We start from the raw sequence: 15,219 nt of genomic DNA, 5'->3' as shown, positions 1-15,219 counted from the left end.
ATACGAAAAAAATTACTATTAAATTAAGGAAAGAAATCTAAATCAAACTTTATTTTTCTTATAAATTATTAGTCACAAAATTATAAGAATGATACCTTTTCACCTTTTAAAGCAATATGTGCTTTACACAGAAAAGATACCATTGTGTTTACAAATAAAAACCATGTTTATTTCAAATATAAAATAGAAATAGAAACCATGTGTATTCCCCTATCAAGTCCAATAATAAAAATTATGAGCCAAGGTCCCTATTGCTGAAGAAGCATATCCAGATAACTCATGGACTCAAATATTGGTCCACTGTTATTAGCTAACACATTTACCTCAAAATCAGATACGCCATAATCTTCCACACTAACTGATTCAGCAGTCCCAACTTGCTTACTGTTGGTACGTCCAGAGGATAACCCAACTATTATATTTGACTCGGCTGAAGTCGAGCTCTTTCTTTGGCACACATTGTTAAACATAGTCTTCACATAGTTCTCAAACAGGGAACTGGGCTTCGGTGTGTTTTTACTTTTCAGTATAGCATTGATGCACTTCCTCTTGGTGGCATTCCATCGATTCTTGATATCGGTCTCGCTACGCCCCGGGAGCAGCTTTGAAATTTCAACCCACTTGTTGCCCATCTTTTCATGGGCTCGGATCAGCTGCATATCCTCCTCCTCAGTCCAAGCCTCTTTCTGTAATACAAATTTAAAAATATGTAATTTACTTTCATAAGAAATTAATTAATAAAATGTAACATAATTCGTGGTGTAGAGTGTTAAACAAAAACATCATAATGCAAGACTTTTATATCATCACAATAAAAGAGATATTCAAAAAGGTGATACACCATAAAAAATCCTAGAAACTGAATAAAATATCAGTTAAATATTAAAAAATATAAGAAAATTAACTACAAAAGGTAATGGAATCTCCTATAGATACAATATAGATAAATAAAAATATAACTGACATGTTTCATCTTTAAATGGCAACTTGTTATATTTAAAGCAATAAAATTGAATATTCAGATGACAAGCATATGTGTCATGATTAATTTATAAATTGTATTGTCAAAATGTAAAGTGCAACCATGCGTGCTGAGTTAATAATGACATCATGGAATGAGAATCTAAAGTACACATTGGTGATGTTTGTAAATACTTCAAAGACTTCATTATAATTCTCAAGTTATGTATTTTCTAAAATTTTCTATCAAAAATATCTTATTTATTTTGGGTATACAAATGTTTCTTAGTATTATATTAAGAGAGAATAGTTTAATAATAATTGGTGAAGAAGAAAAATAAAACCTTGAGTCCAGGCTTGAGATGATTATTGTATCGTTCCCTTAACTGCTTCCCAAGCCTCCCGGGCATCATCCTAGCAATGTAACTCCACTTCTTATTTCCGTACTTGTGCACTAAATTCAGCAACATTCTGCAAAAAAATTCAAATAATCTTTAATGCAGAAGATTTTTTGCATTAATTACAAATTAATCTCATCAAATCTTTACTTACACAATAACCGTAAAATTTATTAGTAATTAAAATCGGATTTACCTGTCTTCTTCCTGGATCCAATGCCCTTTAATGCCATTCTTATATTTTCTCTCATTATTTCTCTTGGCCCTTCCATCACCCACTATCTTATCTACGTTCATGCATGAATTCACTAAATCCGATGAACCAAATTCTTGGATGTTGACACGAGGATTGGTTGCACGAGTTTGGACATGCATTGGAGGCATAAGCTCTTGTGATGTGTTTGGATGAATAAAACCAGGATACTGCTTATACAAACTAACATCATTTGATGATGAAGTAACTGCTAATCCGTTATTTTTTGAGTAATCAGCATGATTGACACCTGGTGCAGAAATTGATGAAGCAAGTAGATTTGGATTTGAATAAAAATTCTGAACATACGGGTTCAAAGATGATCTTCCACTAGTAAATGCTTGATGAGCAAAGTTTGTAAAGTTGATATTCATAGGATTCTTTTGAGATGAGTTATAAGCAACTTGTTGATTTGAGAAAACATTAGTTTGATGAGGATTCACTGGATTCTTTCCATACATAAAGGGTTTTGATTCAGAAAAAAAATTCTGACTTAAAAATTTTGACTGAAGCACCATTTTTTCAGGGTAGAAGCGATGGGATGTGCGAGTAGTGAAAATAATGAGAAAAGGGAGTGATAGTTATATGGCTATGTTTTCCTGAATTGAACAGACTGGTGGATCATACATATATTTATAGTGAGTTACAAATTATAGTGTATCTGGTTAGAATGATCGTGACCGTTGGTATGAAGTCTAATCCATCGAAGGAGAATTAAAGTTGAGAAGTGAGAGAAATCTTAGTTGTCTTACCGAAATCAAACATCAACTTGACATATAGAATACTTAGGTTGTTATTAGTAGTTTTTGTGTTACATGACGTGTTATAGGACGACTAAGTGACGTGTAATAATTGCTATATACAAAAAAGATAATCAAATGTTATTTTTTTGTTTTAAATACATTTTATTTTTAGAATAAATGAAATGTAAAAAAACTTTATGTCAATTACAATTTAAATAAATACTCCATATTTATATGTATATGATTTTTTTATAATATTTCAATTTGCTTACTAGACGTATAATTAATAATTAATTTCTCTTTTCATTTCTCTTCTATTTTACTTTTATATTTTAAACTCATGCAAGATATATGAATAAATCTCATACATGTATTAGTGGATTCATGAACAAAATTTATTTTTTTAAGACAAATGGAAAATGTATAATTTATAAAATAAGATTTCATTTATTTAAATATAATGTTAAAATGCATGAAAATAATATTTCTTTGATTCATCAAAATATAAATAATAATATCATATTTCCCAAAGTAAAATATGATGAAGTAATTTAAAGTTTCGCATACTTTGATCTAGCATTATGCGTACTTATCAATATACATGTAAATAGGGCATCTTTCCCCATTAAGTATTTGAGGCAATTATTTTTCAAATATAGGTAATTTCGTCATATATTCTTAATAAATAAAATTAATTACAAAATTTCAAAATATCCAAAAAACTATTACACATAATCTAAATAGTCTCCAAAATATTATTGAGATATTATCCAATTTCTACCATGTGTGGTAGGGGCTAGAATGGCCAGGTGGTCAGGCTAGGCCATGTTAAAAGTTGAAGGTACTTATTAGATATTGAGTGTAACACAGGGGGGAATGTGTTTTTCTTGATTTTTAGTCTTTTTAAAATTAATTTGGAAAGGTGGTGAACATAACAGTTTGATTGTAGAGATACTACGCATAGCTGAATATCAAAAAAATGCACAACAAACACAGTATTTCAAAACTCACTTAATTTTTATTAAAATTAAGTATGTTGTGACACCCTCCAAACCCGGGTCAGAAGTTTGGGGTTCATGACACACACACACATTATAAACTTGTTTATGAAATAATATATGCAATGACCCTAAACTACACAACCACAGATCATAACAGGTTAGAGTATAAACATAATCCACAACCTTACTTACATTACAACGTACCAAATCCCAACTTATTTTAACTTACATCTAATTAACAAACATTATTACAAACTTTCAAACTCAAAACTAAAACAAAAGTCTCCTACTAGCTTATTTCGTCTCAACCTGAAATCTTAGCTTGCACGCTGGTCTGGGGATCATCGCTACCAGTATCTTCCTTCTTTACTAGAAAAGAACATAAACAGATTCGTAAGAGTGAGTTAACTAGATCAGCAAGTCACAGTGACTGTAACACCCCCAAATCCGGGGTCGGGGATTCGGGTCGTCACGAGTTCCATTTCCCTTATCAATACTTAATCTTAACAGTCAACCAACTACTGAGTACTGTGACCCCACAATATACACACACACACCACAAGTTATAGTCTCAGAGATGAATACCAAAAATAACACAAGTCATTTTATTCCACAATTATAAACCGTTACACCTTAAAAGGATCTCTGAATAATTTACATATTCCTTGCCATTAATACAATTCATATTATACATAAGTTTGGTTCATTAATAGTTGAAAACCTAGCCTATTGGTAGCTCCTACCTCAGCTACGGCGGCATCAACGCTTCCAGAAAACTGCGGAACGTTTCCTAACCGCTTGCGAATTGGAAGCTTGGTCTTGTTCATCTTTTCTATCTGTTGTTGTGTGATGAAAGAAGAAATCAAGGGTGAGCAACAAGCCCACCAAAATAATATGTATAATGATTAACAATATATGAGCATTCTCATAGTACTCATGAAAGTCTTGGTCAAGAAGAAATGAACCAAGCTGATATCTTAAAGCGACAAGTCGCAAAATATTCAGTATATATATACATATATACTTTTCACAATCTTAGAAATCCTTTGACATGTATAATATATACAGAGATCCAGTTTATAACTGTATAAAAATATCGTTGTAAGGTGATCTCATATATCTAACCTTGTCTCAACATTTTTCTGAAAATCTTTGATATGCATAAGATAATCATTTACTAGATATAAGTTTAAAAGATGAAGTTATAGGATACTCCAATATACTTATATCTTTTCCGAATACTACTTGAACTACCACCGTTCAAGTTATAATTAGTTTCAAAAGTTCATCACACTGATGAAACTACAAGATAAGACTTGAATAAATTAAATCTTTGAAGTATTATTAAATGAAATGAAGTTATGATATACTTCATTTAGTCCCGATATATATATCCACATATATATCTCTTTATACATTTCCTGAAAACCTCTGTCATGTAAAGTATGAGCAGAGTTTGTAACATCCAATGAATTTTTTTGAAAGGACAAGAATTGTGGCATAAACCCGGTATCTTGCTGATCAGGCAAAGATACCAATAAGTAACCTTTTCTACTAGTAGATGGACGAATTCCCTACTGGTCATAACCCTGGCCGCAATAGGACCATATGCTGGACTGCCACTCAGCCACTTACGCATTTGATGGACTCCCACTGAGCCACTTACACTTTCATGGACGCCCACTGAGCCCATGTTGCTTATGCCGACTCAAACAGATGAACTTACTTCCCGAACGATGGGCAAGTAATCAAGATGTTTTCTCAAAATAGCAACCTCGTTGCGAATGTAAAATACACCACAGAGCCGGATCCCTCCGGTTTTGAGCGAGTATTTAAATCCCCTTTAAAAGGAAGATCTTAAATATATAAAAAAATGAGCTTTGGGATCCGCTCTAACTTTTAAAAATCATTTTAAAGACTCGAAAATACTTTAAAGAGTGTTTGGAGTAATGCTGATTTAATAAAGTAAATCAGTCCCAATGTATTAGAAAATATCTGAATATTATTATTTAAATAATATTCCCATAAAGAATAATCTTTATAAAAATAATTGAAGTAGAAGTTGTAAAACTTATACTTGAAATGAATTGTAAATAACCAAAGATATACTTATACGAAAGTAATATCTTTATTTGAATAATCAAAAGTAAGTTTGATTATCGACACACTAGTCTTTAATAAAATAAAGAATATTATTCAGTATATAATCGGAGTCATAGGTCCTCAAATGAATATTCAAATAATATTCATTAAATAATATAAACTGAGTCATAAGTCCTCGAATGAATATTCAAGTAATATTCATTAAATAATATAAACTGAGTCATAAGTTCTCGAATGAATATTCAAGTAATATTCAATAATAAAATAAAGTTATCGAATAAAATTTATTCGACTCATAGTTTTGAAAACTATTCATATATATATATATAAATAAATATATATTATACTCGGGAGCCTCGACTCCCGGTTTTAGAAAAAGTTCACCTTTGGGTCCCCTATACTAAGGGTATATGCAAATTACTGCTTATCTCTAGCATATGTATTATCAACTGAATCAACAGATATATGTATCAAGAATACGAAACAGGAATGCATATATACCATATCACATGCTACGATATATCGCAAGAATTTGCTAATTAACCATTATGCATCCATCACAAGATAATGCATATACAAATGTATACATCACAACAACAATATAACGGATAGAAAACTTGCCTGAGCGACTAGGGGTTACAAATGGCTTGGGACGAGTCTGGTAACCTATAAATAACATATAAGTTGGAATTAAACCAAAGTCACTTATAAATCTATACTTTAACCAGTTTAGACTCTAACGCTCGCCTTGCGCTTACTGATTCTCTTAAGTCGCTCGAGTACCCTTGACTCCACCATTTTTAATAAATTAACCATTACGAGTTTTAAGGCGATTCTTTCGCGAGTGTCTTACCAACTGACTATTACACTTTACATAAATGTTTCATAGTCCAATTAGTCCTTTAAGGTCTTTAACCTATGTTTCAAAGTAAGGCGAGGGGTAATGGTTCGTTCGTGAAACGCCGTTACTTAAAACGGTCGTTTCTCCTAAACCGTACATCGGAATCAAACGAACCACATATCAAAACGAAGCTCGTAAAATGAAATATCTAATAATGGCAATGGTCAAAACCTAGCAGTGAGTTCACGGGTCCTAATGTTAAGAGCAAAAACAGTCTAAAGTAAATTGGACTTTACAACGGCTATGTTTACGCGATTACCAATTTTATTCCACTCCAAACCAACCCACAATCAACCCACAATCACAACCCAATCAAAACTCCATCCATAAATCACCATAACAGCCCCAACAACTCAACATTATCAATTTATACTATTCTCAAACATGAATTTAAACTATACTTAAGTTCATTAATCAATCCTCCAAGAATTACAACTCCAAAACATTACAACACCAACTATCCTCTACATTCACAACAAACAAGCCTCTCATGAACTATAACAACAAAACTAAACCTAATACTCAAGTAAAGTTAGGGTTTGGAGGGGTTATACCTTCCTTGAAGAGTGGAGAATCAAGTAATTAGCTTGGAATCACCCTTAAAAGTCCTTATCCAAGCTTAATCTAAACAAAAACTCAAGAACAAAAAATTTTAGTTCTTGAAAAACACTATTCACCATCTTCTTCCATGATTTTTAGGAAGATATTGTGAATGATTTAGGAGCTCAAACTTATAGGATATCCATAACTAAGCATAAGGGACCTTGGATAATTACCTTGTGATTTAACAATGGTTGGATCTTGATTTTTGAAAATTCTTCTCTTGAAATAAGAAAAAGCCGAGAGCTTTTCTTTGAAGAAAAGGGAAGAGCTTTTGTGTTTTTGTGATTTATTTTGATTTGCCTTGGTTGGTTGATTTTTGATTTGTTTTGTTTTGTTTTATTACCTTTTACCATGGTAACTTTTGTGTGGTTCTAAATCAACCAACAACACACTTTGCTTTGGTCATGCTTATGTCACCAAGTGATGTCACTCTCCCACCTTTGTCCTCTTCTTATTGGTTTGATGACATCATCCCCACTAACCTCTTTGATTAGCTTCTAATTACTTGGCTAATGACCGCTGATCTGTTATACGGTTCGCTTAACTTTCGTTTTCATTTATCGTTTGAGGGATCATACCCGGGATCTTATTACTTGGGTTTCCTTAACCTTTCTCAATACATTATATTCCTTTTATGATCCTCTCTTATAATCCTTGAATTTAAATCCTTTTTACCTGTTACCTTATACTCAATTCTTTCGGTATCTGGTGGATTTTCGGGAAAAATCAAAGTGTTCGGATTTGGATTCTGACAATCTTTACATACACTTATATACCACATAGAGTACTAATAATATCCCAGAAGATCAATAAAAGAACCCCTACATAGTGTGGCATGAAAAGTTTTCTTATTCAGCATAATCAGCAAAACACTATTCATAAGGGTTTCAAAAATTCCAAAAATTGGGGTTATTACAGTCTCCCCTCCTTAAAAGGATTCCGTCCCGGAATCAGATAGAAAATGAGTAGGGATACTTTCTTAGCATTGCACTTTCTAACTCTTACGTACTTTTCCCACCTTGTGGTTCTACCATCAAACTCTGACTAGTTTGATAACTCTTCTCCTAAGCATTTGTCCATTTTTCGATCTATAACCCTTCCTGATTGCTCCATATAGGTTACATCTGGTTGCATGTCTATGCGCTCATACGCCCCTTGTGGCGCCCTCCAAACCCGGGTCAGAAGTTTGGGGTCCACACACACACCTTAATTATAACCTGCTTATAACAATAATAAAGATAATAATAATATATGCAGTGACCCTACTTACCAACCACCACAGACCGCAACAGGTTAAAGTATGCACACAAGCCAAACACACTAATATATTACAAACCGTTCAAATCCCAACTATTTCAAACTCAAACTGAGTATTAAACAATATTACAAACTTTTACAAACTTAAATTATCCCAAAAGAAGCCTACTAGCTCAGCTTTCTCAACCTGAACCCCTAGCTCTCGCGCTGGACTGGGGATCCTCGCTACCAACTGGTTCCATTTTAACTGGACAATTTATCAATAATTTACTCATGGAATTCTATTTAACACATACTTCTATCTACCCTTCATTTTACCCAAATCCGATTAACGGATTGAAAGTTATGCAATAATCAAGTAAACACCGAATATATAGACCGATAGTCAATTAACAAGTCACATATAGCACATAATACATCACGTAATCAATGATATATTATTTTTAAAGAAGTCTCGGGTCATAAATAGGCTTTCTGGTATTTAAAATGATTTTTAAAATATTTTTCGGAATTAAAACGGGTCGTTGGATCAATTTCGGGTTAATAAACAGGGTTCGGTTGGCCAATTCTGGCTCCAAAATAATTTTAGAATAATTATCGAGCCTTGGAAACAATTTAGAATAATATTTTAAAGCTCGAAACTATTTTTCAGAATTTTTAAATAATTAAATCTAATTAAATAATTAATTAAAATCAATTAATAATTAATTAAATTAATTAATCAATTAATTTTCGAATTAATTGACCAATTAATCAATTAGAAATTAACTGAAATTAATTAACTAATTAATTTAGATTTATTTGTGAATTAAAAATAATTTTCAGAATTAAAATAATAATTTTTATAATTTTCAGAAATTAAAAACGAATTTTTATAATAAAAATAAATAGGAAATATGATTTTTAAACATTTTTAAAACGAAAATCCAATTTTTGCAAAGTCTGGAAACTACAGGGACCAAACTGCATCGTTTTCAAAACTGCAGGGACCAAACTGCAATTTTGCAGTCCAGTCGCCGGAAAAAGTCGGGCATGGCCGGAGAACACGTTCCCGGCGTCCTCACCCCACCAACACCTCCAGATCACATCTACAGGTTACCAGGAACACAACCATGCAATCAAAACAACCTAACAATCCCTGAGTTGGCCGGAATTTGGCCGTGAAATTTTCCAGTTTCCGGCGAACATCGGAAAACTTCAAAACACAACTCCTTTCTCTACAGATCTCGTTGGTTCATGAAACTTATACGACTAGATTGTAAATTTCACAGAGAACACAACCCACTATAACACAACATCAATCTATCACAGAATAAGAAACCCCCAAATTTCAATTAAGAACATTCATACGGGTTATAAACCCTAATTTTAAAATTCGAAAATCAAACTCAAATTTGAACATGTTATTGAACTCCAAATCAGATGTATGACATATGAAAATCATCAGGAAAACAAGCTCTACAACATGCAATCATCAAATCATACAAACAATCATCCGAACAAAAATTCATATTTTTAATAAAATAAATTCGAAAATAAATAAATTTTTAGAAAAATAACCTTGATTTCTGCAGGTGTATGGATTACAGAATCTGGTAGAGCTCTTCAAGACCTTCAGATTGGTTACTCGAGCTTTCCAAACCGAATTCAATAACACCTCCAAATGCTTGTTTGATTCTTAGAACAGTTTTAGGAAATTAGGGTTTTTCTCTGAAAATTATATAATTATCTCTCTGCAAATGATTTTGATATGAAATAAATTACGGTAAAAGGCTATTTATAATTACGGAAAATTAGTATCCCGTTGGATCATTCCGGATATAAAACGGTACGTTTATTTGTAAAAACTGATCCAAACGGTATCGGTTTTCGGGATAATTATCCAAATCAGTACAATTTGTACTGCGGTCTTGGTCTCAGCGCCTGGTTACACGTATTACGAAGTGATAATTGTGATAGTTTAATAAAAAGCTCCTGTTTATCGAAAATACGGGTTTTATTGATTTACCGAAACGAATATTGTATCGAAAATGTTGCGCCGGGACCCGCGCAGGACAAACCGTACGCCGGATCGAAAAAGTCGAAACATGGAAAATGCTCGGAATATTACAATTAGGTTAGGAAGGAGTTCTCGAAAGTGTTTCGGGTTCCAAAAACGTAACAACGGTTGACGTCGGTTGGTTCCCGTTTTTATAAAATAGATTTTAATTACCCGGAAAAAGATTTTAGAAATTTCATATGATTCTTATAAATCCATAAACCAACATAAAAATAATTAGGAAGATATGAAAATTATCTATATTTTATTTTGGACATATAAAAATTAAAATACTCAATTAATATTATTCTTGAATATTCAAGTACAAATAACACTTAACAATTAACTCACAGAATAGATACTGAACACACATAATAATTATATAATAGCAAAAATAATTACACGATATATCCCGGATATTACATCCTTCCCCCCTTAAAAGGATTCTGTACTCAGAATCTCGTAAGAAAACAAATGAGGGTACTTTTCTCTCATATCACTTTCTAATTCCCAGGTTGACTCTTCAACCTTTGGGTTTCTCCACAATACTCTTACTAACTTTACCACTTTATTTCTCAATACTTTCTTTCTTTCCTCTAGAATTTCGACCAGGCTCTCTATATATGATAAATCTGCTTGAAGTTCTATTGGCTCATATTCTATTACATGCTTGGAGTCTGGATTATATTTCTTAAGCATTGATATGTGAAAAACATTGTGAATGTGCTCCATGTGCGGAGGTAACGCCAACTCATAAGCTACTTTGCCAATACGCTTTAGGATTTCAAAAGGTCCGACATATCTTGGGTTTAGCTTCCCTTTCTTTCCAAACCTCGTTAGTCCTTTCCACGGTGATACTTTCAATAATACCAAGCTTCCTTCTTCAAATTTCATGTCTTTTCTTGACTGGTCTACATATTTCCTTTGATGATCTTGTGCGGCTATTAATCTTTTCTGGATAATTTCAATAACTTCCTTTGTCTGCTGCACCAATTCGGGTCCGAATATTTTGCGTTCTCCTACTTCGTCCCAATATACTGGAGATCTACATTTGCATTCATAAAGGGCTTCATAAGGTGGCATCCCAATGCTGGCATGATAACTGTTGTTATAGGCAAACTCTACCAGGGGTAAATGCTCGTCCCAACTTCCTTTGAAATCAATAGCACAAACACGTAGCATGTCCTCGATTGTCTGGATCGTTCTTTCACTTTGGCCATCCGTTTGGGGGTGATAGGCCGTACTCATATTCAATCTTGTTCCCAAACGTTCTTGAAAACTCTTCCAGAATCTTGAATTAAACCTTGGATCTCTATTAAATACGATAGACACTGGAACTCCATGATGAACTACGATCTCTTTCAAGTACATATGAACTAACTTGTCGAGCGAAAATCTTTCATTTATAGGCAGAAAATGAGCTGACTTGGTAAGTCTGTCTACTATAACCTAAATGGCATCATGATTAGCCCTTGTCCTTGGTAATCCAACTATAAAATCCATGGTAATATGTTCCCACTTCCACTCTGGAATCTCCAATGGCTGTAGCAATCCGCTTGGTCTCTGATGCTCTGCTTTAACTCTCTGACAGGTATAGCATTTGCTAACCCATTCCGCAATTTTCCTCTTCATATCTGGCCACCAATAATTCTTCTTTAAATCTCTGTACATTTTGGTACTCCCCGGATGGATGGAATATCTTGAACTATGTGCCTCTTGTAAAATTTCATTTTTCAGTTCCGTTACTGGTGGAATCCAAATTCTTGAAGAAAACCTAAGAATACCTTGATCATCTTGTTGCGTGCATAATTCCTCACCTACCAAACTATTTATATCTTGATCCATTACCTCTTTCTGGCATTTCTTTATTTTCTCCAATAACTCCGGTTGGAAAATCATACTGTACACTTTTGCTTCCTCAGGCTTGTAAATTCTAATCTCCAATTCCAATTTTTGAAATTCTTTATATATCTCTTCAGGTACGGATAACACATTTAACCTTTCCTTCCGACTTAACGCATCTGCTACAACGTTCGCCTTACCGGGATGATAATTAATCGAGCAATCATAATCCTTGATTAATTTTAACCATCTCCTTTGTCTCATATTAAGTTCCTTCTGGGTAAATATATATTTCAAACTTTTGTGATCCGTGAAAATCTCACACTTTTCTCCATACAAATAATGTCTCCAAATCTTCAAAGCGAAAACTATAGCTGCTAATTCCAAATCATGAGTAGGGTACTTCTGTTCGTGTGGTTTCAATTGCCTTGACGCATACGCAATCACCTTGTCGTGCTGCATAAGAACACATCCTAATCCTTTGTAAGAAGCATCGCTATAAATTACGAAATTCCCTTGATCGTCTGGAAGTGACAAAACAGGTGCTTTGATTAATCTCCGCTTCAATTCCTGAAAACTTTCTTCGCACTTGTCATTCCATATAAACTTTTCATTCTTTTGTGTAAGCTTTGTCAATGGTATTGTAATTCTTGAGAAATTCTGAACGAATCGTCGATAATATCCTGCCAATCCCAAGAAACTTCTTACCTCAGTGGGTGTTCTCGGTCTTTCCCAATTCATAATTACCTCGATCTTTGCCGGGTCCACTTTGATCCCTTCATTACTGACTATGTGTCCTAAGAACTGAACTTTCTGTAGCCAAAACTCACACTTCGACAATTTAGCATATAACTTCTTTTTTCTTAAAATCTCCAAAGTTGTCCTTAAATGTTTCGCATGATCCTCCTCCATCTTTGAATAGATCAAAATATCGTCTATAAATACTATAACGAACTTGTCCAAATATTCCTTAAAAATTCTGTTCATCAGGTCCATAAACGCTGCTGGGGCGTTGGTCAATCCAAAAGACATTACTAGAAATTCATAATGCCCATACCTTGTTCTGAAAGCTGTCTTTGGTATATCTTCTGGTTTGATCTTCAGTTGATGATATCCCGATCTTAAATTGATCTTGGAGAAATATTTGGCTCCCTTCAATTGGTCAAACAAATCATCAATTCTGGGTAACGGATACTTATTCTTGATTGTCAACTTGTTGAGCTCCCTATAGTCGATGCACAGTCTCATTCTTCCATCTTTCTTCTTGACAAATAATACCGGTGCACCCCACGGGGATACGCTGGGTCTGATTACTCCTTTCTCTAACAGCTCTTGTAATTGCTTTGCTAACTCTTTCATCTCAACGGGTGCCATTCTATACGGGCCTTGGATACTGGCTCGGTTCCAGGTGCTAAGTCGATTGCAAATTCAATTTCTCTATCTGGAGGAAGTCCTGGCAATTCGTCGGGAAATACGTCTGGGAATTCATTCACTACTGGAATATTTTCAAGTTTTGCTGGCTCCTGACTTCTGTCAATCACATATGCTACGAAATGCTCACATCCTTGTCGTAGTAACTTCTTGGCTTGAATCATCATTAAGAACTTCTTTACCTGCTTCTGTCCCTTAAACGTTACTATTCTTTCGTCTGGCGTTTTTACCATTACTTTCTTATTTCGACAATCTATCTGAGCATCATGCTTAGATAACCAATCCATCCCTAATATAACGTCAAATTCTCCTAACTTAAACGGTATCAAATCTACAAAAAACTTACTACCAGAAATCTCAATCTCACAATTCCCACAAACTTGGTTAACAGTTACACGTTCTTGATTTGCTAATTCCACAGTCATTATTTCATTTAAATACCCAACTGGACAATTTAACTTACTAACAAAATCTTGTGAAACAAACGATCGAGTTGCTCCCGAATTTATTAACACTTTGGCACATAAATAATTTACATTAAGCGTACCTGCCACGACATCCGTATCCTGGATCGCATCCTTCACCGACATGTCAAAAACTCTAGCCCTCGGAGTCTCATTCACTGTTGGGGTAGATCCCATAATCCTCAATGCATTACTGACTGGGGCTGGTGTCTTGCAATCCCTGGCCATATGTCCTGGCTTCCCACATTTAAAGCATATAAATCCAATGACTGGAACCTTCACTACTGGATTCCGGATAGGCTGATCCTTATTTGCTGGCTGATTTTGGCACTCCCTCGAGTAGTGCCCTTTCTGGTTGCATTTAAAACATACCACATTCAACTTGTTACAAACTCCTCCATGCTTCTTTCCACATACTTGACAATCTGGAAAAGTTAATCTCAACTGATTTGGCTGATTCACATTAGCTGGACGATTGCCCTGGCCTCCGTCTCCTGCATTTTGTCTCCTGAAATTAAAATTTCTCCCTGGCTGAAACTTGCCCTTCTTAAAATTTGGAAACTTTCATGTTTGTGACTGACCCTCATTTCCCTCAACTTTCCTTTTCTTGCTTTCCTTATCTTTCTGGAACATCTCACTCTCTGTCTCTGCAATCATAGCTTTCTGTACAACCCCGACATAGGTATCCAATTCAAAAATAGCTACCTTGCCTCTGATCCATGGCTTCAAGCCTTGCTGGAATCTCTTAGCTTTCTTTCTATCAGTATCAACATACGACGGCACATACCTTGACAATTCCTCAAACTTCCCCTCATAATCTGTTACCGACATGTTCCCTTGCTTTAATTCTAAAAACTTCAGCTCCATTTGATCCTGAACAAACTGAGGAAAATACTTTTCTAAAAACAATTCCTTAAACCTTTCCCAAGTAATAACATCTGTGCTTTCCAATGTCTTCACCATCTCCCACCAATAGGTGGCCTCATTTTTCAGATAGTAACTTGCAAATTCAACCTTCTGTTCCTCTTTCACTTTTACCAAGGCAAATGCCTTCTCTATTTCCTTTAACCACACATTTGCTTCAATTGGTTCTAAGGAACCCTTGAATTCTGGTGGGTTTACTGCCTGAAAAGTTTTGAAAGTTACCTGGGGATTGGTCTGTCTCTGCTGTTGTTGTGCCAGGTGAACTGTTTGTTGGGCCAAGATTTGAAGAATCTGGGCTATT

General features: G+C 34.3%; 1 protein-coding gene across 1 annotated transcript; it reads right to left on the bottom strand.

Moving 5' to 3' along the window:
* Positions 1-213: 213 nt before the first annotated feature.
* On the bottom strand, positions 214-2,168 carry LOC141705798 (transcription factor MYB3R-5-like). The gene is made up of 3 exons (XM_074508687.1): positions 1,555-2,168; positions 1,305-1,431; positions 214-686 (listed from the first exon to the last, which is right to left on the bottom strand). The coding sequence occupies exons 1-3, from the start codon at positions 2,127-2,129 to the stop codon at positions 249-251; spliced, it is 1,140 nt and encodes a 379-aa protein (XP_074364788.1). The 5' UTR covers positions 2,130-2,168; the 3' UTR covers positions 214-248.
* Between the last annotated feature and the right edge of the window lie 13,051 nt (positions 2,169-15,219).

The sequence above is a fragment of the Apium graveolens genome, chromosome 2, assembly GCF_009905375.1.
Source record: "Apium graveolens cultivar Ventura chromosome 2, ASM990537v1, whole genome shotgun sequence".
Lineage (NCBI taxonomy): Eukaryota > Viridiplantae > Streptophyta > Magnoliopsida > Apiales > Apiaceae > Apium > Apium graveolens.
This window is presented reverse-complemented; position numbering and strand designations above follow the sequence as displayed.